Raw genomic sequence first — 26536 nt, forward strand, 5'->3', positions numbered from 1 at the left:
AGAAGAGTTTCCGGTTTTATCAAAATCGGTTTATTCTAAGCAAAGTTATTTGCTGATTTGAATTTCGACAAAACTTCCCCTATCTCAACCTTTTTGTCTACCCCTGTACTTGCCATTGAACTGCACCATATTTTTCAACTTACATAATAAAGATATTCACACTTTAATTTATTTTAGGTTGATTTTCACGACACCCGATTTCGTCGGTGATAAAAACAGTTTGTTTCGTCGACACCAAAGTCAACACCCGATTTCGTCGGCGATAAAAACAGTTGGTTTCGTCGGCACCCGACTTCGTCGGTGTACCTGCAAATTTCCCATCTGTCAAATGTTTTATGGGGACATTTTCGAAGCATTTGTGACAGCTGACAAACAAGAATTTTCATGGTTTGGCGCGAAAGCAAATTAAATTTACGACTAAAGCAAGGAAGCATCGTTTTCGCGGAGATTTTTATGGTTTTTTAAATTGCTATTTTTAAATATAAATTAATTGAATAACTCTAAATTGTTGAAAAATGTGTGACTCTCCAAGTAGGAAAATATAACCATTCTGTTCAAAGGAGGTAATTGATTGCGTTTTTTTTTTGTGATTCTCAGGTTCGGAGCAAAGAAGCAAACGGCGGCGGATTGATAAACATGGCCGGTTTGCGGCACTGGAGAAGCTGAGGAATGTTAAAGCAGCCGGCGGTAAGCACAAGTACGAGGTGGACGATATTAAAAACGTTTACGACGAAGTGGACGAAACAGAGTACGCCAAGATTGTGAACGAAAGGCAGCGGGAGGACTTCGTGGACGATGATGGTAATTATATTTTAGCGTTCATTTTTAAATTTACGAAAAACACTTGCATGATAGTCTGTTTTTACATTGTCAAGGAAACTATTTGTAAATCGTAATTACAAATTACAATAGGCGTAAATTAACCGGTTATCGTTGCCAATAAAAAATATAACTACAATAATTTAGTAAATATAACAAATTAGGCCGTAGATCTCGTAAACGAAGAATGTATTTTTTTTAGATGGATCCGGCTACGGTTATGTCGAAAACGGTCGAGAAGTATTCGATGAGGACGAACTGGAAGATGAGGGACCTAGCCGAAGTAAGAAGAAACAAAAAGACCCGAAGGGAAAGAAACGAACACGCGAGGAAACAGCACCGGTAACGGGACGGAAGTCCCTGAAGAATTACTTCAACAAGGAACATGAATCAAAGGTGAAAATAGCGGACGATGATGTGCTGGCAGATATTTTAGGAGAACTCAGTTCAGAGAAGGATGGTGGTCAAAAGCAGGGCTCCACGAATCAGACAACGGAGATACGTCCGTTGAAGATGACCCCGAAATCGAAACCTGTCGACAAGGACGAAGAAATGCGGAAATATATGGAAAACTTTAGCAAGAACATAAAGAAAACTGAAAAAGTCGAGGAGGCGGACAGTGACGAAGAGATGTTGGACCGTGTTCTGAAGCAAAGCTCGACTAAGCAGAAAACTAAGGCTGCGGTTTCTGTATCGAGGAAGGAGCCGATGAAGATATCTGAGGAAATTCCACCAGAGCCCGTCAGAATAGACGAGGTTGAAGTTAAATCAGAGCCTGTTGCTGTGGAAGCAGCAGAATTGTCCCATTTGGAAAACGACTTTTTGGATGATGATTTCGATCTAACAGGAGCGGAAGTAGAAACCCAGGTGACCCAGAAATGCCCATTGAGCCAAGTCAAAGTAGAAGTTAAGGCAGAAGTCAAACTTGATTCAGACAAATTGCTAAGTGGATGGGGAAATATTTGCGAAACGGAATTGGATGATGATATGATAGCCGATATGGACATGTGCATTCCGGAAGGCACTTGTTCTACGGACGGAGGCGAAACAGTAAGGTTTTGGTTTTGGGATGCCTGGTCAGATCCAACCAAGAGACAGGGGGAGATGTATATTTTTGGTAAAATGGCCACAGGGAAGAAGGTAAACGAGTTCCAGTCTGTTTGTATCCATGTTCAGAACGTGGACCGCTGTATGTACATGTTAGCAAGAGAGAAGGAATACAACATCTCCAGCGGAATGGATACCGAAAAGGACGTGAGCATGCTGGATGTTTACAACGAGTTCTGCAACGACATTAGCACTAGTTTGAAGATTACCAAGTATAGAACAAAGGTGGTGACGAAGAACTTTGCTTACACGAGCTCTATGGCCAATTTGAAAATTCCAGCTGAGAGTGAGTACCTGGAAGTTAGATACAGTGCCAAACTTCCACCGCCGGACACAGAGCGGAAGTATCGTACAATTTCCCATATCTTCGGAACCAATACAAATATCGTGGAACAATTCCTACTGGAACGGAAGGTTAAGGGTCCCTGTTGGTTGGAGATGAAGAACTTTAAAGCAAGCCCCAGCCCTGCCAGTCACAGCAAAGTCGAGTACGAAGTTCCAGGAATCAATTGCATAAGTGTGGCCCAAGATGCATCAACCATGGCACCTCCTCCGCTTGTAATATGCGCAATTAATGTACGTAGCATCCTCAATAAGGCCACCAACGAGATTGCGATGATATCCATGCTGGTTCACGATCGATTCCCGCTGAACAAACCCCCTCCAAGTCAGCCCTTCAATCGCCATTTTTGTGGAGCCGCTCGTCCAGCTGGAACCAGCTGGCCCCACGATTTCAACCCACAAGACCCGACGCTGAAAACCAAAGTGACCAAATGCGAAAACGAACGAACCCTGTTGAATTGGTTCCTTTCGATGTACGGAAACATTGATCCGGACCTTGTGGTCACACACGATGTTTACGGATTTCAGCTTGATTTGATATGCCAGAGGTTAATGGCAATGAAGATTCCACAATGGGCTCGTATTGGCCGACTGAAGATGAAGATGCCGTCGAGCAAGCGAGTGGACGACTTCTTTGTAGGTCGGATGGTACTCGATGTGAAGACCAGCGCGGAGGAACTGATTAAATCCAGGAGTTACGACTTGGCCACTCTCTGTACGGAAGTGCTAAAGGTCAAGGAGGGTTCTCGAAAAGACGTGTTGCTGGACGACATTCCTGGAATGTACGAAAACTCATCGGAACTGAAGGAGCTGATCGTGCTGACCATGCAGGATAATTACTTTACGATGAGAATTATGTGCGAGCTAAACGTGCTGCCACTGGCATTGCAGATCACTCAGATTGCAGGGAATTTAATGAACCGGACTTTACACGGGGGTCGAGCCGAGAGGAACGAATTCCTGCTCCTGCATGCGTTTACCGAAAAGGACTACATCGTGCCGGATAAGGCTCCCAGGGCTGGACCGGGTAAGTTTTTTTTGAGATTGCCAATAAAGTCGTTTAGAATAATATTTTTTCTTTAAATACCAGGTTTTAACCAGGAGAAACCGGAAGCGGCTGCTGATCGGCGCAAGCCTAAAAATAAGGCGGCATACTCCGGCGGTCTTGTGTTGGAACCGATAAAGGGATTCTACGACAAATTCATCCTGCTGATGGATTTCAACTCCCTTTACCCCAGCATCATCCAGGAGTACAATATTTGTTTCACCACGGTGCTACCACCGCCGACGACCGATGCGGTAGATGACGAGAACTCCGGCGCCGAGATCCTACAAACAAACGAAATGGGAATATTGCCCCGCCAAATTCGTAAACTCGTCGAGAGCAGAAAATCAGTGAAACAGCTGATGAAAGCATCCGGTCTGGCACCGGAACTTAAGATGCAGTACAACATTCGTCAGATGGCGCTCAAGCTTACGGCCAATTCCCTGTACGGGTGTTTGGGTTACACCAGATCCCGATTCTATGCTCAGCACATGGCCGCACTGATCACGCAAAAAGGTCGGGAAATTCTTATGAACACCAAGAGCATAGTGGAAAAACTGAATTATCAGGTTGGTGTAATATTTTTTGGTTTCTGATAATATTTTCTTTTTAACACTCACTCCTCGAAAAAAGTTGGAACACTATTTTCAAATCGCTATAACTCAGCCATTAGAGATCCGATTTGAACGATTTTTGGACTCACAAATTTTCCCGTCCTCCAAGATTTATCTGAAAAGTTGAAACCTCTAATCGGATCTTTTTGGACCACTCGATACCTTAAAAAGTCGGACCAAGTCGTGAATTTCATACACAGCGTTGTTGGTGCTCACCTGCTAGATGTTCATACTGATAGAAGTAAAATATTTTGGAATCCGAAAAATTTAGAAAGTTGCTATCTTCTACAGAATTGTTCAAGAGAATAAAACGAAACTGTTGCAGATCATAGCATTTCGGAGCTCATCTACTTGGCGGCGCTAGTATATATGGGAATAACTCGTTCAGTTAGATATTTTGGAATCCGTGAGATTTAGAAAGTTGCCATATTTTACAGAATTATTCAGGGGGTCAAAAACATTTTGTTTTTATTTATTTATTATCAGACTAAGGCCGGAGTGACCTGTGCAATGCGTAAAAGTCTGCTCAATTCAGCTCGATCTATGGCTGCACGTCGCCAACCACGCAGTCTGCGGAGGGTTCGCAAATCCAGGGCTGTTACAACTGTCGCGGATTTCGCGATTTTCGCGTTTTTCGCGAATTTCGCGGATTTGTCGCGGATTTACCCTTCCAGTCGCGAAAATCGCGGTTTCGTCAAACATTGTCGCGAAAATCGCGGATTTATAATTACACTCTCGCGAAAATCGCGATTTCCTCAATTTAATTTTAGGAAAAATTCAACATGTCAATTATTTGGGCATTTGCAATATAAGCAATCCGTCAAAGATCCAAACACATGGTATTCGAATAACCCTTCAATAGTCGTATGGATGTTGGTTTAAGTGGATGCATAGAAAGTCGCTCGAATTGCCAGATCGATCATACGGGATCAGTACAAAAGGCCGAATCACAAAAGGCCGAACCACAGAAGGCCGAATCACAAAAGGCCGAAAATGTTCTAGCATACCACAAAAGGCCGAAAACCCAGAAGGCCGAACCACGAAAGGCCGAATGATACAAAAGGCCGAATCTCAAAAGGCCGAATAACACAAAAGGCCGAATCATTACAAAAGTTTCAATCTTTCAATTAAGAGAACTTGGAATATTCACAAATTTACGTTTACTTTTATTATGCTGCCCCATTAAGAAAAACTTGTCCACGTGTTTTGCAACTACTAGCAGCAATCTAATCAATCTTATTCAGTTGAGGTATTTAACGTCAGTTCAACGTCGAAGTTCAATCTTTCAATTGAAAGAAGTTGTATGACGGTGTTTACAGAGTCAATTTGATTCCTTATATATTGCATAATAGATCAATCTTCATTGCAGTAATGAAAGCATGAACATACGTATAAATATTATCACTTTAAAGTAACGGAGTAATCCAAGAGCTCTCTTTTTTCTTCCTTTGCTGACGTAGTAATCATTATCAGTAGTATTGGGAAAAGTTAAATTCCCAAATCTAATGCAAGAGCCCGAGTTAAATTCCTACGGATTCATGGCTCACAGAATCGAATTGCCGATTTGCATCAATGTAGGAGTTGTGCGCTTCATGATGCATGGTTGTGTATTGTGCTAATGATGCGCACTACTCATGATCTAATTGCGACATCAGAAGCTAAACAAAATAGACTTTTTCAATTATTATGCTTTTGACCAAAAGCTGTATAACTTGCGGTAACGCGGTGTTCCTCAATGCATATCATTTTCTCCCAATTTAAGAGAAACTTACCTCACAAGACTTCACTGAGAAATCACAAAATAATCCGAATATTCTAAATTATATTAGGTATTTGAATAAAAAAAGTCTGAATAAAATCGGCAAACCAACAAAGTGGACCGGAGCGAGCGCGCGAGCGCTCCGGTCCACTTTGTTGGTCTGCCGATTATATTCGGCCTTTTGTGGTTTCGGCCTTTTGTGCATTCGGCCTTTTTTGCTTTCGGCCTTTTGAAATTCGGCCATTCGTGATTCGGCCTTTTTTGATTCGGCCTTTCGTAGTAGACCCCCATTTAAAGATACCCGAAATGCCGAGAACTATTTATTTTATTGCTTGGAACATTTGTGCCACTTATTCCGGAATTACAATTATGATTACTTGCACTGCATAGAGGGTCGACGATAAAGTCGGATTAAACGCATTAATATTCACACCTACAACTGCCGGGACGGAACTGATAGCTGATCGAACTGTCTTTATTATGTGTTTTTGATTTGTAATATTAGGTTCAATACAAAAGAGGAAAGAAATCAGAAGGATTCCTTTCGCGAGCCAACCTTTAGTTCTGCCAATAGCAATTTAAATTAAGAGGAAAGCCGGACCAGAAGCGTCGCCTTGTGAGCCAACCAAAGGCTTCGCCAGTTGTTTTGAATTAAAATTGCCACATAGAAATTATTGTAAGGATAAAATTTGGCAGATAAAAAACACAAAAACACTAATAAAATAGACAAAAATTGTGATGATAGGGTTCCCACGGTTCCGGCTTTTCCGTGAGGACTGGAATCCTGGGGTTCCTGCCGCCCCTATGGTGGTGGGAATCTGGTTCATCTGCATCCTCGAGTGTCTCGCAGTTATCTTTTTTTGCGCGTGGTGTGTTAACTTGCTGCTGAAGGATTAAGGTCTAGATTGGGATGGTTGGAGCGATATTCAGAAATCCGAATATTGTCGCTTGAACGATAGATAGGTTTTTTTCATTGCCCAACCATCAGTTGAGTCCAGTTTTGTACCGTGCTTAATGACTCCCACTATTACAGGCATCTCATTCAAACATTTCAGTATTCGTCCTTTGTTTTATTATGTATTCCAATCACTTTTTGGTAGGCTATTTTTTTCAGTTCCATGCGTTTTTGTTCCATTACCTGTGCTTCAAAATTTCTCGCTGTTCTCATATCCATTGAGAGTTTATTCGTGACCACCCAGTTGCAACAAACTGTCTGATTGAACTTGAATCTTGAGACTCCAAAAGAAGCCTACGATGGATAGCACATACGGCATTGTTATGCTCACTATAGATGGTTAATCGCTAGATCCTGACAAGTCCCCTCTTAGTTTGGAAGATTACTCACTTACGAACTAGTTTGCACATGTGGTGGCAGAATCTAACTATTTCCGTTTACCCAGCTTCACTGCGATATAGATTCATTAACTCTTACGTACTCATTCAATCCTCAGTTTAGTACCCTCAGGTCCACATTAAATTGCAAAACGCCATCGTGTACGCGACCTACCATGAAGCCTACAGCCTCTTTTGGGATCTCTAGTGCATCTTATCTTCGCTTGATGCTCTTCCTGCAAATGAACAACGTGTCGAGTCTGCCGTGTTGTTTGTTGTTTGTTTGTTTATTAGAGACACTTCACACCGCCATGGGTGCATTCGTGTCAGGGAGTATGCGTCTAAAATTTTGATTTACAACTAATTGAAATGACATTCAAAATTATTCGCCCTTTCCCTTCGAGAGAGGAAACCATCTCATAATCTTTCTTCTCTTCAGCTTCACCTTCTCCTTCTCTCGTCCTAACGAATAAATTGTCAGTCACTTCTTCTGGGGCCGTCCACAAAGTACGTCACGCCTCTAGGGGGGAGAGGGGATCTGAGCAGCGTGACGATCCTTACAAAAATTTTGGGGATTTGTTACAAAAAACGTGACGAAGGGGGGAGAGGGGGTTGAAAATCGCCAATTTTTGCGTGACGTACTTTATGGATCTTCCCCTGTGCAAACAAAGAATTATGTAATGCATGTGGTACTGTAGACCGGAGGCGCCGCCGTAACGACAACTCGTGCCGAAGTCTGCAGCGAACTCTGCTCTGCGTTGGTTGGTCATCTGTGGGAGAAAAGGTGCCACGATAACCTGTGAGGATATTAGCTCAGAGCTGGAACTTGCCTGTGGGACGCTTTGCCCCACAGTGCCAGCCGCTGTCGAAACCATTACACTAGTCTTGAAAACACCGACAACAGCCAGCACTGGGGAAGCGCTTTGTGTAATATTTCTTCGACGATTCGTCGGGGCCCTTTCCCGGATGAGAGGACTGCTGCTGCTTGGTAGCGACCTGGAATTTTTTGCGAGACAGTATCTGTTGGCGGTTGGAATAAACGAGTACTGACCTGTAGGACGTTTTGCCCCACAGTGCCAGCCGTTGCCGAAATTACTACACGATTGTATCCCGATCTGCCGGCAACAGCCGGCACTGAGAAAAGGCTTCGTGTAGCTCTGCCGATGATATAATTTTGCTGATACCATTTTTAAGACCTCCCACCATTCAGAGTTGCTCGTATAATCGCGTTTGGTGCAAGAACACCATAAGTTTCTTTGTTCTTCCTTCATCATTACTCAGGGCATCTCTCAGACTAGTAGTGCTGATGTCGTTCTCCTGTCGTTCTTTCTCATACTTCCGGCAATGCAAAATAAGGTGTCGTACGTCGTTTACGGTTCCACAGCAATCGCAGGTGGGCGGAGGATCCTTTTTCAGCAGGAAAGAGTGGGTCAGCCGCGTGTGGCCAATTCTCAACCGAGTTAGGGCACGCTGGTCGGCTACGCTACCCTGGTCTGCCCACCTATTCGTATCGTATTTTATCTCCCTCAGCTTCGCGTCTCTACACTCATACCACTGACGGTCCCACCGGAGTCGTATCGCCTGTTTTACCATTCGTAACGCATCTTCTCCAGGGATAGGCGTGTCAATGACAGGCTGTTCCCTGGCCTCGTTCGCTAGTTGATCAGCCACAGTATTTCCGTTCACACCAGTGTGCCCGGGGATCCAGCAGAAACGGACAGGTTTGTTTTGTGCTGTTTGTTCTATTTCCTGGATCCACGGATGTTTCGATGCTCCCGATTCTAACGCCAACAAGCAGCTTGCAGAGTCCGTTAGTATCACCAAGTCGTCATTGATATTTCGCATAGTTACTGCCTTCTTGATGGCATACGCCTCAGCCGAGAAGACGCTGCATTCTTTTGGGAGACTAAACTTTCCGACTAGGCCATGGGAGTGGAAGGCGGACCCTACCTTGTCATCATGCTTGGAGCCATCTGTGTAAATTACTGTCGACCTGTGAAATTAGGTGGAAAGTAGCTGTTGGACGACTGGACGAACTCTGTCTGGTGGGTCGCCGGCTCGGACACTGTTCTTTACATCCCATCGACGGTTTTCGTGCGTGCCAAACACGATTGCTCTGTCTTATAAGCTGGCCGACAGCGGGAAGCGCTGTACCCGTTACTTCGAGTACACGGTCGGAAGCTCGATGAACCAGCGAAAGGATGCTGTTGTGTCGAATTTCAGCTAACATCCGAATGGCCGTCCGTGCGATAGATTGAACTGTCAATAGTTCGAACGGTACATTGCTAGCTTCAGCCATGACCGAGTTAATCGGGCTAGGTACGAATGCTCCGGAAGCGTAGCGGACCATTGTGTTGTATGCGGGAGCGAGACTTTGCAGTGTTTCCGGACCTCCTCGGCTAACTAATCCTATTCCATATGTCAGCTTAGCGGTGATTAAAGCCGAGCCTACCTGCATAAGAGTCGTGCGATTGCCACGCGGAAGTTTCGCTCCGATCATCTGCAGGATCCTTAGTCGCGATTCGCAAGCTTTCTTGGCCATCTTACAGTGCGGTTTGAACGTAAGTGTTCGGTCGAGAGTGACACCTAGAATCCTCAGGCGATTGGTCTTCGGGATGGGGGATCGGTCTATGGTGATGCTCTGTGTCGGCTCACGGCGTGCATTTGGACTACAATAGAATGTTTGCGATTTCGTCGCTGATATGGTGAATCCAACACTCTTCGTCCACTTATCTACTGCCTTGACTGCCGCATGCAGTTTCCGGTGCAAACCTTCTCCTTTGACCTTCGTACTACGAGAAGGATATCATCCGCGTACAAAAGAATTTGAACTCCGTCTGGCAGCACACGGAAGATCGGCTGCATGGCCACGAGGAACAACGTCACGGACAAGACGGAACCCTGTGGAACTCCGTTCTCCTGCGAATATTGTTGAGACATGTGTCCCCCCCTATGGACACCTGGAAGGTGCGCTCCGAGAGGAAGATTTGCATGCGCCCTCGAATTCGCCAAGATTTCAAGGTTCGTAGTATGCCATGTCGCCAGGTGGTGTCGTACGCCTTCGACAGATCAAGAGATGCAATAAGACAGTGTTCGTCAGTGGTAGGTAGCGACCTTTCAAGCTCGGCAAAATACGTGTCCGTACCGTGTCCTGTCCGAAAAGCATGTTGGCGCTTGTCGAGTCGTCCACTCAAGTCTAGTTCGGTGATCAACCGGCGATTAATGATCCGTTCGAAGAGTTTAGCCATGCAGCTGGTGAGTGAGATTGGTCGAAATGCGTTGGCACCGGACTCGTGGGAGTTAGATTTCAGGATCGTGTTGTATAAGCATAGCAATATCCATCCATTATCTCATACGTAGTGGTAATGACATCATTTTTCAAATCAATAACATTATCCTATTTTTTAAAAATTCGCAGGCCTTAGAACCGTGCCTGTCCGCCTCTGGTATCATTCTGCCTGAGTGCTTTTTAATCAGATTCGTCAAGCTTTGTTCTGGCCTCTGCTTGCTTTTGAAGAAATTGGTCTTATTACTTCCTGGCGGATTGATGGAAGTACACAATGAAATGAATGATCAATAAACAGCCTGACAGATAATTTATGCGTCCATGCCCTTGTAAAACGATGGTAGAGATTAGAAGAAAATTATATAGCGTACTAAAAAGTATAATTCAAATACATATAGCCCTTGATCTAACTGGTATTTACCTACACTCAGCGAACTGGACTATCGAAATTCATAACTGGCGCCTTATGAATATTCGATCGATTATTCCACCAACAGTGATTCTTATACGCAGTTACCTCTTCGATACCCAAGCGTCGATGGGCGTGTGGTCTACATAGTGGCCTCACAACCCCGACGTCCATGGTTCGAACCCAGTCTCTACCGCACTTTAAATGAAAATCGTCCTTCATAAGGCAACATATCGAAATTCATATCGATTCGTTGTGGAAAATTTTCATAAAGCGTTTGATTGAAAATCATACGTGCATTTTCCTCAGTGTATGACAACAGACTGCCATCTGCCCAACCAACTCATAACGAAATGCATCGATACAACATTTCTTTCGGGCATAGTTCAACGCTGCACATATATTTTCTGTGGCTCGTGATATGCTTGAAGCGTTTACTATGCAGTTTTGGGTATTACATAAATTAGCGAAGGTTCTTTCATTTTCTTTTCTATCAACGAATATTCCAATAGATTAGAAGCAAAAATATTGAAATTTTGCATTTATAAAACGTGTTTTGAAAAAAAAAATATTTTTGTTTGTCGCGAATTTGTTTCTACAGTCGCGGATTTCAATTTGCCAGTCGCGAATTTCGCGGATTGGAATTCGACTAGTTTGTAACAGCCCTACAAATCGTCCTCCTCATCGATTCACCTTGCTCGCTGTGCACCTCGCCTTTTTGTTCCCGTCGGATCGGTGTCGAGAACCATTTTCACCGGATTACTGTCCGACATTCTGGCTATGTGCCCGGCCATAAAACCATATTGGTACGGATCATATTATTTCGGGACTTATTCGCTTGGTGGCGCTAGTGTATATGTGAGAATTTGATCAGTCAAATATTTTGAAATCCTTACGATTGACAAAGCTGCCAAGTAATCATATCCATCATGTTGAAGACCTGATTACTCTGCAACACATTAGCTTGACGAATGTTCATTACCAGGAATTCCTTCAGAAGTTTGGGAATTCTCAAGAAGTTCCTCCGGGAATTTATCCTGATGTTCCTTTGGAAATTCTTCCCGGAGTTCTTTCGGAAATTCCTCCGAAAGTTGCTTCGTAAATTCCTCCGAAAGTTCCTCCTAAAATTCCTTCAGGAATTCCTCCAGAAGTTTCTGTTGGAATACTGAATAATCTGCGATATAAGTAATTCATAAATTTAGTATAGGGCACTGCACGGACTGCTTCGTCTCTTTCTCGCTGCAAAGAAATTTGAAAACAACAAGGCCAGTAAACGTCAAAATATATGAGGAACGAAAGAGAAAGATACGTTTCCGTGCAGTGCCATATACCATATAGTGTAACCTTGAGCACCCTTAGTAACAATTGTTTAGTAATCCAAATGGGATCAATAAATTTTCATTATTTGTTCAGACTATGACCAACACGCAAGTATTTTATTTCCACTTACAATTAGTTATGAGCATAGAGTTGGCCTTAGCCTGAATACAATGATAAGCAGAATTCACAGCCGTGATTCCGAGAGATTCGGTCGATAATGACAGTATTGCTGGAAGCAGCTCAGGCAGAAGTACAAGGACGACAAATAGCGGCACAGAATTACCAGCTGGTAGTGATAGCTTGCGGCTTGGATGTTTTGTTCATGTCTTAGGAAACCCTATAAATCTCTCAAGTATGGAGAAGCTGCGCGGAAGTGAAAATTATGCATCGTGGGCATTCGCAATGGAGATGACGCTGATAAGAAAAGGTTCCTGGCGAGCAGAGAAACCGATAGAAGGTCAAGAGGTTGATCCGGAAATCATTGATCGAGCGTTATTGTTTGGAGAACAACAATTATAGCCGCAGAGAACCGCAAAAGAAGCATAGGAAAATCTGCAGAAGGCGTTCCAAGACAATGGGCTGGATTGTTGGATAAGCTTACCTCTGTGAAATTAGAAGAACATGGCTTCGTCGAAAAATACGTAGTTGCAACGGCACAAAACTTAAGGGAGATTTGATTTGAAGTAAATGATCAGTGGTTGGCATCGCTGTTACTGAAAGGATTGCCGGAGTATTATAACCCGATGAATAGGTATGGGTCTGCAAGCTTCGGGCATTAAACTAACTGCTGATACTGTCAAGGCTAAAATTCTTCAAGACGTAAAAGCAATCACTGAAACAGTGTGGAATGGAAAAAGCATTATATACCAAGCAGAAATAAAGACAATTGAAGAGTGAGAAGAAAAATGGAAACTGCTTCAACTGTCATTAACCAGGTCATTACGCATTGAACTGTCCACAAAAGCAGCAAACGAAACTCAAGGGAAAGACTTTGTGCGCAATGTTGGCTGTGGGCAGAGGAACAGAAGAAGAATGGTACTTCGATTCGGCTGCAAGTAGTCATATGACCAGAAGTGAAGAAGGTTTCAAGAAACAAGAGCGTATTGTGAACTCCATAGACACCGCAAACAACCAGTCCATCCAATCAGTTGCGGAAGGGCTCGTTGAACTGGATATCGAAGTAAAAATATCGAAGTTCAGGACGTGTTACTGGTTCCTGACTTGGTAACTAATTTATTCAGTTCAATCAAAGTTAATTGCCTATTTCCGGGGATTAAACCACCCGACTTGAACGTTAATTTACAATGTTATGAAAACTCATATATGAATATGTACGTTATGTGGAAGACATTGATTTGGAAAATGTATTGGAGGTAACCACTTTCCCTTCGATGGGACTCGAACCCATGACCCTACAGTACGCTAGACTGGTGCTTTAAACAACTAAGCTACGAAGGACTTCCGTCGGCCTTCGCAACCTAGAGGCTACTGAACGAGCTCGAGATTCCCAAATTGGACGCATAGTCAAATCACTCGCAATCCATTTCTCAAGCCAATACTTCCACATGTGTATAGTACACGTCCACATTAGAGGAGCGTGAGTATTTAACTAATTTATTATCAATTAGCAAAATTTGCAAAAAAAAAAGATGACAAAATGCGAAGTTGTGGATAATGAAGATGGTTTCATTGCATCAGGAACAGAGGAAGACGGTTTGTATAGATTGAACCTTAAGAAGGCCGAGCAGTCTTTCCTGACAGTGGATTCAAACATCTGGCACAAGCGATTAGGACATCTAAATCAGCAAAGCATGATGAAACTGTTATCAATGGCATAAGGGCATAAGTTTGAAGGAGGAAGCTGTTCCAGATTGCGCTGCTTGTCTACGTGTCTTACTGGACATGGTGCACTCGGCAGTATGCGGTCCTATTGAAGTTCCATCACTGGGAAAAAGTCACCTTTTTTCTTTGTCACCTTTATCGACGATGCCAGCAGGAAAGTATTTGTGTACTGTGTGGAGTCTAAGCATCGAGTGGCCGAAGTGTATGAGCAGTTCAAATTGCGAGTAGAAAGACAAACGAACAGAATATATCAATTCAAGAATGCGGAGGAGCATGCAGCGTGATGGCATCATACATCAAACTAGTTGTCCATACACCCCAGAGCAAAATGGTGTTGCCGAGCGGATGAACCACTCGCTAGTTGAAAAGGCAAGGTGCATGATATAAATTTTCAATTACCAAAAAAAAATTGGGCAGAAGCTATATCCACAGCAGCATACCTGGTAAATCGTAGTCCGTCAAGGTCACTTAAGGAGGAACACAGATTGGTAACGCACACCTACACAAATCCGTATTTTGTAAATAAGCGGTTATGTTATTTCTCGATATTGCATTACCACAATCACAATTTCTCGAAGGACGGAAAGAGACAGACGACACACCGCCGGTGGTAAAATATGCAGACTGCTCTTTTCATCGCCCATTTTTCTTGAGCCTTGATATGGTTACGCATGGTCCAAACGGAAACCAGATCTACAACATTTGAAGGTGTTTGGATCTCGTGCTATGTTTCACATACCGAAGCAAAAAAGAAGAAAGTTTGATGCTAAGTCTTGCGAGAGTATTTCTGTCGGCTATGCACAGAATTCAAAAGGATTTCATATTTATAACCCTGATTCTGGCAACGTAATAATCAGCAGAGATGTAGCAATTTTAAATAAAGTTCAACCGCCAAAATTTGAGAAGATACGACCTCAAGAAGCTGTAGAGTTCATAGAGCTCTTTATCTGGATAGAAACGGATGAAAACAATACCCAAAATGAAATTTCGTTCTTGGCTCTAATTGGAGAAGCTTCGCCCATCCATGGTAGTGGTTCTGGAGATCCAAGTTTATCAGAATGTTCTGCAAATAGTGTCGCACCTGAACAAGCGCTCCCATTCAACTTACAAGACCAGTTGATGAGCAACAAGGGTTGAGGCTCAGCGGACGGGAGCGCTTATTTCCTGCCAAGTATTCCGATTCCGTTTGCTTGAGTTCAACTTCTGTACATAATATCCCTGAACCGTTTGGCAATGATAACTACGATGGCAGGGCTGATGATCCGACGACTTATGCTGAGGCACTAGAGCGAGCAGATCACCATCACTGGACTGAGGCGATGCAAGAGGAAATGCGTGCGTTACACGAAAATGAAACCTGGATTTTGACAAATTTATCACGAGGCAGGAAGCCGATCCGCAATAAATGGGTCTTCCAAAACTAAGCGAGGAACAGATAGTGAAGTAGAACGATATAAAGCACGGCTAGTCATCAAAGGAAGTTCTCAGAGAGCTGGAATTGATTACAATGAAGTATATTCACCAGTGGTACGAATATAGCACTGGTGGAATGTAGCACTGGGAGGCGGTAAAACGAATTATGCGCTACCTACGTGGCACGACCGGTTTGAAGTTAACGTACATAGAAGATGGCAATTCTCAGTTTACCGGCTATACTCATGCGGATTGGGGAAGAGATCCGGATAAACGCAAATCGACTACTGGATATATTTTCAAGAAGATGGGAGGAGCAGTTTCGTGGAGTGTAAAGAGACAACTGTTAACTTTCAACATGCGCTACTAACGTTGTATCGAGGTGGACTATAATCGAGGTAGAAATCACTATTAAGGAATAAGAAACTCTTTCGTAATATATATTAAAAAACGCTGTAAGTTTGTCTCCGCTCTTGATCACGGCTCAAGTTCGAATGAATCATTTATTCATCTAGCATCTCTTCAGAGACTCCCGTTTACTGTTTTACCGTACCGTTTTACACTCTTAATTAATTTAATTCGAACATTACAACAACCATGCGTGGCTCTATCGTCTTGTGAAGCGGATTACATTGCATTATCTCGGACAACACAAGAGGCGCTCTGGTGGCAGCAACTTTTTCTGCAAATCAACGACAAGCAAACATTAGGGGTGATCGGGGCAATATGGGCCACCTAAGGAAATCGTTCCGAAAAGCGCTGAAAAGCTTAAAAAACATCGTTCAAATGTAGTTGACTTATACTAGAGAATGTTATCTTTCATAATACATCGATGAATGACGAAAAATGCGTTTGGAAATTGTTGGAATGCACTTTTGAAAATGTATTGATTTCAATGTATGTTCCCGACTATACGGGGCAATATGAGCCACCATTTGGAGCAGTATCGGCCACCCATTCAAAATGTTTATTTAGGCGTAATATGGAAGAATATGATATTCCTACAACAGTTGTGAGTATTCCATACCAAATAAAATTAAAAAACCGCACAACAGCGGACTGAACCGATTTGCCACTCTTCACCGTTTGAACAGCCACATTTCAATTGGCCAATGGTCCTTTTTTCTGTTTCAATCGCAGTAATGCGCTGTTGTAATTTTTCCGTAATTGATCTTACATATATGATAATATTCTTGTATTTGACTACTGAAATTTGAACTTGTTCGTATTTTAAGCCCTGATATCTTGCTCTGTGCAGGTATGCCCATATTGCCCCATAGTGATTGGTTTTGGGAAAAAAAAAGTTTTATGATAAATTCAGATTTGTATCAATACAAACATGTGTGTACAATATTCAATTTTAATATATCTTTTGATTGTGGTGTATTTTTGACCTGTATTTTAACCAGTTTTGTGTCAAAACCTTATTTATAAACTTCAAATCTTATAATAATTTTGCCTATGCAGCGAAAATTTACATTTTCAAGTGTATTTTCATGTTTGAATTGAATTTTAATGCGGTTTTCACGTTGATGCATATGTTTAGCATCCTCTTAAAGATCATATAACTTTTACATGATAAAACTTGTCAATAAGCACAAAATGAGGGTGGCTCATATTGCCCCGTATGTTCATATTGCCCCTACTACCCCTACCAATATTTTGTGACAATCAATCCTCGATATGTATGGCACGCAACGGCAGTTCGAATCCCCGGACAAAGCACGTATCCATTTGCTATCACTTTGTAAAGGACGTAGAAGAAAAGGGTAACATCAAACTCCATTACATCTCAACAAATGAACATCCGGCTGATGGATGCACAAAGGCTTTGGCGAAACAGAAGCACAACCAGTTTATAAAGTTATGTGGGATCGAAGGTTAAGGAGGAGTGTTGGAATACTGAATAGCTGCGATCTAAGTAGTCCATCAATTTAGTGTGCCATAGAGTGTAACCTGGAGCACCCTTAGTAACCATTGTTTAGTAATCTAAACGAGATCAATCAATTTTCATTCTTTGTTCAGAATTTGACCAACACGCAAGTGTTTTATTTCCACTTACAAGTGCTTCTCCGGGAGTTCTTCCGAAAGTTCCTCGGGAAGTTTCTCCGGGAATTCCTCAGGAAATTCCTCCAGGCAGTCGTCCGGAAATTTCTCCGGAAGATTCTCAGGAAGTTCCTCCAGGAATTCCTCAGGAAATTCCTCCGGAGGTTCATCGCAGAATTCCTTCGGAAGTTCTTCCGGGAATTCCTCCTAAAGTTTCTTTGGAAATTCCTCGGGAAGTTCCTCCGGAGGTCCCTTCGTAAATTCCTTAGGAAGTTGCTCCTGAAATTCCTCCGGAGGTTCCTTCGGGGATTTTCCCGGAGTTCCTTTGAACATTCCTCTGGAAATATGTCCTCACAATTGATTAGGAGCCACTATAAAACTTCGCCTTTCCTGTACGCGTAAACCAGCCTAAAGAATTGGCTGGAATTGGATAGGCAAGAGAACGCAACTCAGGTTCAGTTCAATCAAAGTTAATTGCCTATTTCCGGGGATTAAACCACCCGACTTGGACGTTAATTTACAATGTTATGAAAACTTATATGTGAATATGTCCGTTATGTGGAAGATATTGATTTGGGAAATGTATTGGAGGCAGTCTTCACGAAAACATGAACCGTGTTCAAACAAGTGCAGTTTTCCCGTGTGCATGTTCGTACTCAAACATGCATACTAGATCCAAACCGAATTCATCATAAACCTAAATAAAATCGCACCCACTTTGAACACGTGTGTGCGCCCAAGTTTAAACACACGGGTTTGAACTGGAAGTTTAAACATCAGTTTACACACACAGGGTGGCCACTGAATTTCGATTTTCAATTTCCCGGTTTTTTCCCGCTTTTCCCGATGAAATTTATTGCATTTTCCCGGTTTTTATCTACCTTAAAAAAATTCTAAATGGTTTTAAAAGTTTTTGGTGTACAAGTGTATTATTTTCTGACCGAATAGGAGCGCGAAAGTCAGTTTAATATCAAAGCAACTGATAATTTGTACCTTTGCATCAGATGCATTAAATTACTAACAACGTGTTATGCGAAATGCTTTAATCAATAGGTACACAATTCTCTCTTGTTATAAAGTAAATTCATGCGTTGACAATTTCGCTGAACTAGTGTTTTTTAGGTCCCACTTGTCCCGTGGTACCTTAATTTAATAAATTTTACATTTGTAATTTGTAGAATTTTATTTCCTATTTTAAAGCTTTTTATTCATTCAAATCAAATCTTGGCTAGTTTTGGAACTTATTCCTAATTTTTGGTATAACAAGTTAGAAAATTATTTTAGATTATATCGTGCACTATCATACCCTTCCATTATATTAGGTAAGTTATACTGAACTAAAGATATTTTACTCTTTAAAATATTACAAACAAAACCTCGTATCACAAAATATGTATGCACAGAATAAACAAAGTATCAAAAAATTAACAGTTTTAATTGATTTGTAGAATTTTTCATTATAATTCCTCGTGAACATATATTAAAATAGGGGGAATGACGGCTTTGGCAGGTTTTGTTCTATTATTGTCAGGAGGGTTTTTTATGACTGATTACGCTCAAATTAGGCCTCGCTCAAATTAAAAATATAATAGAAATACGTAAGGGAAGCTTGGGCATTAGAAGAATAACTTGAAGCTGAATACATTCTCCCAAAAAATGCATATTTCGATATTCGATGCCTCATAATACAATATTCATGATTAACTAGCTGACTCGTCGAATTTTGTCTCGCCCAAAATGAATTAGTTAGCAAAAACATTCAGTTTGTATTCACAATTTGAGTTTTAATTTTTGCTCTGCGTTTCGATTTCATTTGGCAGAGCAAACGTCGAATCTTGTTGTTTTTCCAACTGCCAAATTTGGTTCGATTTACTTGATTAGTTTTCGAGTTATGCAGAAAATTAGTGTTTTATTTGTAAGGGATCCTCCTCTTCTAGAGCAGGAAGGGGCTTTGAACCATCATAGAAACATTTATTGTCTTCAAAAACCTCCAAAACACTAACTGGATCTAAAAAAGATTCACTTTATTTTTGTATCTCATACACAATATGTACTAAAATCAAATAATTCGGTTATAATGCAACTGAGTAATAAACATTAAAAAAGTGAATATTTTACTTATATCAACTTCATTAAAAACTTTGATGAATTTTGAACGTAACATGACGAAATTTGTTTTTCCCGGTTCATGTCCTAAATTCCCGGTTTTTCCCGCTTTTTTCCCGGTGACTTCAATTTCCCGTCTTTTTCCCGCTTTTCCCGTTTTTTCCGGTTCGGTGGCCACCCTGCACACAGTATGCTGTTCATCTGTTCATGTTGGTCAAATGGTTTCTCTTCTTCAGTAGAGGAGATGGTCTAGTGGTAACTCGTTTGGCGTTCACTAAGAACACTAATGTTTGAATCCTTTTCTTTGGATTTTTTTTAGAAAATGGCACATGAATGGTTTCAGTTTTATAAATAGCACTTTGCAGCCCTTGTCGGGTGGTGGAATAGCTGAATAAGATAATTAACCGCCTACCCACAGTTTGCGCTTGGTCCGATATCTCAATATCACAACATTTTTTTTATTCAACATTTTGCATAAAATCTTCAGATATTATTCTTAATATTCATAACAACTGAATATTATGTGCATTTGACCGGTAAGACAATCGGCTGCCTCCAATGTTATAATTATTTAAAGCATCCTTGCGTTTATGTTCTAAACGAGGTAAAATAGGTCTCTATTTTTATTTGTTCAGAACGTTAATACATATTGCCCAACATGATTCTAAAATGTAGACCTTCAAGTATTTTATATCCGTTACATATGCAAGCATGCATTTTGTTTTGTTAGATAGGTAGTGAGTGCTAGTAATGGACCCCTTAATGACAGAAACTTACTTCAATCGCTTCGCTAGAGTAAGACTCATGACAAATTGCCATTCTGCAGCACTAGATGACAAGCAACAGGTATCAGCATCGCGTTTCGTACATAACACATGGTAAAACATTCATTTTTATTACTAAAATATGTATTTTAAAATTATGTAGCCAGGTTGCCTATTATGGCCACCGCTAGGTCCATAATACGCAATATCGAGTTTGTTTACATACGTATTATGGTCCCTCCCCCCATTTGATTAACATGTTCCATTTCCACATGTTCCTGTTGCCTATTATGGAACGTACACACGGTCAAGCAGTTCGACCAACATTGACTCCACCTCTCGTTTATTCAAACATCCATCAAGTTTTACCAACAGCGGCACGAACAATCAATTTATTCGACCAACAACATCACACACGAACGACCGAAACGCCAACTTGAGCACCAACCAACAAAAAATATATGGGGGTTTGTGCAACTTCACTACAAATGCTCAAACATGTTCGGCGAACCTTGACTCCACCCACGACAACTCAAACCAAAATCAAACCGTTTTAATTTTTTCCAACCGAGCCGCCAACTGTCAAATGGTTGTTCGAACAACTTCACACACGTTCAAACAAAGCAGCAACCGAAGCGTTTTCTTGGGGGCGGAGTCAATGTTCGTCAAACTGTTTGACTGGTGTGTACGTTGCATTATGGACCCCCCCTTCTGTGCTAGTAATGGACCCTCTAGCGCGTTTACATTCGTAAATTTTTTAATATAACTAAATCTCAGTCTCCCAGTGCTAAACAATTGTATGGAACTACTACCCTGATAAGTGAAGCAACTTTATCCTATGGAAGTTTGCAGGAAATTGTAGATTCAAGCGTAAACTCTTGGTTTTTGTTCAGGGGGTCCATTATACGCACGGGGTCCATTACTAGCACTCACTCCCTACGATGGGATTTGCATATCGTGAATAAAATATAGATGTTGATTCCAAAAAGTTCAAAGACACATTTTTAGTGGGGGAGGGTGAAGAACTGGTTGTTAACCAAACATTTAAATTGATAGAAATTTTAAAATATAGTAGGGGGTCTGTCCATAATGTATTCTACATTGCTATGTATAAATAGTACGCCGATGACATTATACAATACAAAGAAAATTCACAAACGATGGAGCTCCAGGTCAGAAATGAGCCCACAAATCCTTAAACATAAAAGTCCTATAAACTACATGGCTCTCATAAAAGATAAAATCTTCAATTATTACAATCTAAAAAAATACGAAACTGGAATTAAAGCCCCGTTAATCCCTGTCTTCCTGAAATAAAGAAATCTCTATGCAATCCAGAACTTCGCTTCAGATTCTCGGACTCTCGCAAAGTAAGTAGAATAATTTATCCCCTTATAAACGTGTCAGAAAAATCTTATCCCAAACTTTTAGAAATATGAACTAATCAGTTTTTTGGTGGTTGCAGAATCCCGAAATCCTAAAAAGAATTGCTTTCAGAACCTCGAAAATGGAACAAAAAGCTCCGCTCAGAGCAGATTCGAACCTAAGACGTCGTGAATGAAGGGCCTGAATCAAGACCTCACCTCTATAATTGCTTCGTTATGCAAGTGAAAAAAATGTGCACAAAATGTTTCAATTTTTCAATCATACCTTCATTGATGTTTGGTTGAATTCTCTGTTCGTGGTATGAATGACAAGGCTCACCGAAAAAATTCTTTATATTGAATATATTTGTCGCACACATAAATTTTTGCAATTTGGCGACCCAAATATATGCAATTTGTACCCACACATAAATTCAATAACTGCATATTAGAGACCACACATACATTTTATTTGATTATAGATTATATTTGTACTTCGCGTGGAGAGTGGTTATGTGTGCACTAATTAGAATCATGAATTAAATTAATGGATTTTTGCCAATAAAAATGTGTGGAATTTTTGTAGTGCTGGGAAACGTGAAGAATCAACAATAGTTTCCCTAGCAACCGGTTCATTTACCCAAGCGTGGCATTCTGGTGCACATGTTTGAACCCAAGTTCAAACCCGATGTTTGAACATTGTTCATTGCGCCTAGGTGTATCGGTGTTCAAGCTCGTGTTCAGATTGCTATGTGCAAGTTCGAACATAGCAAGCAATGTTTGATTGGGTGGAAAAACTTACGTGACACATGTTGCACCTTGAAGGCTGATTGGAGGTAACCACTTTCCCGTCGATGGGACTTGAACCCATGACCCTACAGTACGCTAGACTGGTGCTTTAACCAACTAAACAAAAAACGTTTTGCCATCTTCAAAAGAATTTCTGGAGAATTTCCGAAGCTATTCTTGGTGAAATCTAGGAATTTATTCGGGAAATCACTTAGGGATTACTTTTTCAGTTCTTCTGAGTATTCCCTCGGAAATTCTTTATGAATATATTAAAAAATACTAAATAAGTTAGGATTTTTCTAAGCAATTCCTGAAGGAACTTCCGAAGGAATTTCGGGATCAGTTTTCCAAGGAATTTTTCAAAGAAATCACTAAAAGAGTGTCTAAAAGAATGATTAGCATTTTTCTAAATTATTTCTGGAGGAATTTCCAAGATAAAAACCGAAAAGAATTCCCGGAGGAACTTCAAAACGAATTTCCGGACGATTTTTCGTATGGTTTCTTTAAGGTGAAGGTTGGTTGAGTACCAAAACAAAGTTTTGGAAGTATTGGTGCAATAAAAACATTCATTCACTGCAGTAGTATTGGTGTCGTATTTATTACAACATAAATTATTATTAGGGTGGCTTAAAAAATCGAACATACGCCACCACGTCCACTCGACTGCATCCCATGTTCCGAGTGTCCTCCGAAAACCTGAGCAAATTTGGGATAAAACCACAAAACTGACTGAGCACAGGCCATTTCAAGTTTCAATGAAAAGCAGTATGGGAAAAGGACGCTCACTAAACGCAAGCGAAAATACTGGAATTACTGAAATTACTGGAATTGGTGTCAAAAAATATGGGATCTTTGGGAAAGTTGACTTTAAATAAATTAAAAAAATCGATAAGACGAATAATATATGCGCCAGCGCCGCCAAGCCGGATGAGTTCCGAAAGAATATAATCTGCGACAGTTTCGTTTTGACCTCTTGAACGTTTTTGTAGAAGACGGCAACATTCCCAATCTTACGAATTCCAAAATATTTCACTTATATGAAGTCGTACACATATTACATAAGCATTTTTTCTGGGTTTTTTTACCCACCCGCTCCCCCCTTTTCATACAAATGATTTTTTATTTACGTAATATGTGTACGGTCCCTATCAGCATAAACATCGAGCTGGTGAGCATCAACCACGTAATTTGTATGAAATGCACGACTTGCTCCGACATTTGAAGTCCCAAAAGGTCACGGGAAAATTTGTGAGTCCCAAAATTGTTCAAATCGGTTCACTAACGGCAGAGATATAGCGATTTAAAAATAGCGTTCCGAATGTTTGGGAGGCTTGGTTGTTGTTGTTGGAGTGTTAATTTTCTTCCCCTTTCCTGTCGAACAGGTTATCTATGGTGACACGGACAGTATCATGATCAACACCAACAGCATCGATTATGACGAGGTGTTCAAGATCGGTGCCAACATCAAGCAGATCGTCAATAAAACTTACAAATGCTTGGAGCTGGACGTCGACGGAATCTACAAGTACTTGCTGCTGTTGAAGAAAAAGAAGTACGCGGCTGTTTCGATTGCCAAGATCGGAGAAAAATTCGAATGCACCCAGGAGCTGAAGGGTTTGGATATCGTTCGGCGAGATTGGTCGAGGCTGGCGGTGATTGCCGGAACCGTAATTTTGAACGAAATCCTGTCGGACAAGCCGATGGATGAGCGGATAGAGAACATCCACACGCAGTTGGAAAAGGTTAAAAACGATCTCTTGAGTGGGGTTACAGCAGTTTCTCTTCTGGAAATAACGAAACAAATAACAAGACCGCTCAATGAATATCAGGACACTGCGCAGCTGCCTCACGTGACTGTGGCAATGAGAATGAACAAAACACGTAGTCGAAATTTCAAACGAGGCGACGTGGTTGGGTACATAATTTGTGAGGATGGAACATCCGCAGCAGCCATGAAGCGGGCTTATCACATCGATGAGCTGAAAGATCCGGTCAACAAAGACAAATTGAAACCAGATGTCGATTATTATCTATCGCAGCAGGTCTTCCCAGTAGTGTTCAGAATATGCGAGCCCCTCAGCGGAACGGACGCTTGCCGATTAGCGTTATGCCTTGGGCTGGATCCCAAGAAGTTCCAGAGCCTGAATATGACCCAGAAGGATGGTGAAAGAGATTACGTAGACGGTGAAGCGATACAGAAAACCATTACCCAGAAGTTCCGTTATTGCCACTGGTTTGAGTTCACATGCGTGGTATGCAAAACGAAAAATCCTGTTGCCAGCGGATTTAAGCCGGAAGGAGGGCGGCACAAATCTGTTTTCGAAAAATGTCGCAACGACGCCTGCAAGGTTTTGCCTCAGCAGTACCTCCCGGCGATCGTCAACCAACTTAGCTTGGCCATACGAGGCGACATCAAGCGATTCTACGAACGCTGGATGGTTTGTGATAATCCAATTTGTGGGAAGAACACCAAGCTTTACTCTCAGGTCGCCACCAAGAACAATCCGGTCTGTTTGCATTGCCAGAAAGGTCTCCTAATCCAGCAATACTCGGAATCGGATCTGTATCAACAGCTCAATTACTACAGATACATGTTTGACCTGACTCATCACGACAGCAGAGGTAATCTTAGTTCAATTTAACTTAAAATATCGAATTTAATTAAACTTTGTCCACTCCACTTTCAGTGACAAAACTATTGTCGCCAGATTTGCGCAACATCTACACATCGCTGAGTGCCGTCGTCGAGCGGTTCCTATCGCACTCCAAGTACGCCAACATCAAACTGTCCACCTTGTATTTGAACTACACGATGAACTCCAGCTCGCGGCAAGCAAAAATTTACCCGGTCAAAGAACTGTCCGAAACGATGGCCAACAAGCAGAAAGCATCCTCCTTAGCCAGAGGCGCCAAACGAATTCAGTGGCAGAAGTACCTTGGCTACGAGTGAAGTACGTATTTGTTTAGTTCTATCCCTGTCTACGGTTTAAAGTTTAAAAATAAGGAAGAATTGCAAATAAGATAAAGTAAATTTCAACGAATCATGCGTTATTCGAAAGCAGGATGACAAGCCTTCAATCAGTACATTAAAAGTTAATTAATTACTATGTCTGAACTCGATTTTGCATATGCATAACATGTGATAGCTTTAGTTCGGAAAAGGTATTGGAGGGTAACCGCTCCCTTCGGTAGGGTTTGAACCCACGAAACCAGTACGCTAGACAGGTGCTTTCCCTACTAAGCTACGAAGGGCCTCCGTCGTCCTCCGCAGCTTGGCGGGTACTGATGAAACCAAATTCCCAGCACCGGGCACGTAGCCGAACCCTCGCAATACTTTTTCAGAACTAACTCTTTCATATGTATTTTTGTACAATGCCAACCAAGTAGGATGAGTATTTAGTATTGTCTGGCTCCTACACACTTGCTTCATCAGCAACGGCGCTCGATGAAGTAGGGTTGTGTGAGGTTGTGCCAGTTGGTCGTCAGATCCCAACCCGACCACATAAGCGAAGAGAGATCGCCACTCGAGTTCAGTACATTCAATATTAATATGTTCTTCTTCTTCTTCTTACTGGCATTACATCCCCACACTGGGACAGAGCCGCCTCGCAGCTTAGTGTTCATTAAGCACTTCCACAGTTATTAACTGCGAGGTTTCTAAGCCAAGTTACCATTTTTGCATGCGTATATCATGAGGCTAACACGATGATACTTTTATGCCCAGGGAAGTCGAGACAATTTCCAATCCGAAAATTGCCTAGACCGGCACCGGGAATCGAACCCAGCCACCCTCAGCATGGTCTTGCTTTGTAGCCGCGCGTCTTACCGCACGGCTAAGGAGGGCCCTCATCAATATTAATATGTCTTCATGTTCAATCCATCTTAAACCCTCCACGGCACAAGTAGTCGGTAAGTATCCGGACAACGAAGATACAATGAATTGCTTGTGGGTTCTGTACACCCCGAGTGGTGCAAAGGGCTGACTTCAAGGATCTATCGTCTTAACCTGTTACCAAGTTAGATTTTGGTAGACTTCTTTCATTTCCTTATTGAGGCTGCGCTACCATTAACATATAGATTTGCCTCTGCTGCGATGCCCCGATGGGTTCCAGTCTAATGCTTGTTTACAGATTTTGTGTCCGCTCCTACGTAAACTGTGGCTGACCCAGCGCCACTTTC

The 26536-nt window shown here is 41.7% G+C and overlaps 1 protein-coding gene across 1 annotated transcript; it reads left to right on the top strand.

Moving 5' to 3' along the window:
- Positions 1–374: 374 nt before the first annotated feature.
- Positions 375–25398, top strand: LOC134225290 (DNA polymerase alpha catalytic subunit). The gene is made up of 6 exons (XM_062705241.1): positions 375–531; positions 598–801; positions 1022–3295; positions 3359–3882; positions 23740–24979; positions 25045–25398. The coding sequence occupies exons 1-6, from the start codon at positions 516–518 to the stop codon at positions 25305–25307; spliced, it is 4521 nt and encodes a 1506-aa protein (XP_062561225.1). The 5' UTR covers positions 375–515; the 3' UTR covers positions 25308–25398.
- The last annotated feature ends 1138 nt before the right edge of the window (positions 25399–26536 follow it).

The sequence above is a fragment of the Armigeres subalbatus genome, chromosome 3 (assembly GCF_024139115.2).
Source record: "Armigeres subalbatus isolate Guangzhou_Male chromosome 3, GZ_Asu_2, whole genome shotgun sequence".
In the NCBI taxonomy this organism is placed as follows: Eukaryota; Metazoa; Arthropoda; class Insecta; order Diptera; family Culicidae; genus Armigeres; species Armigeres subalbatus.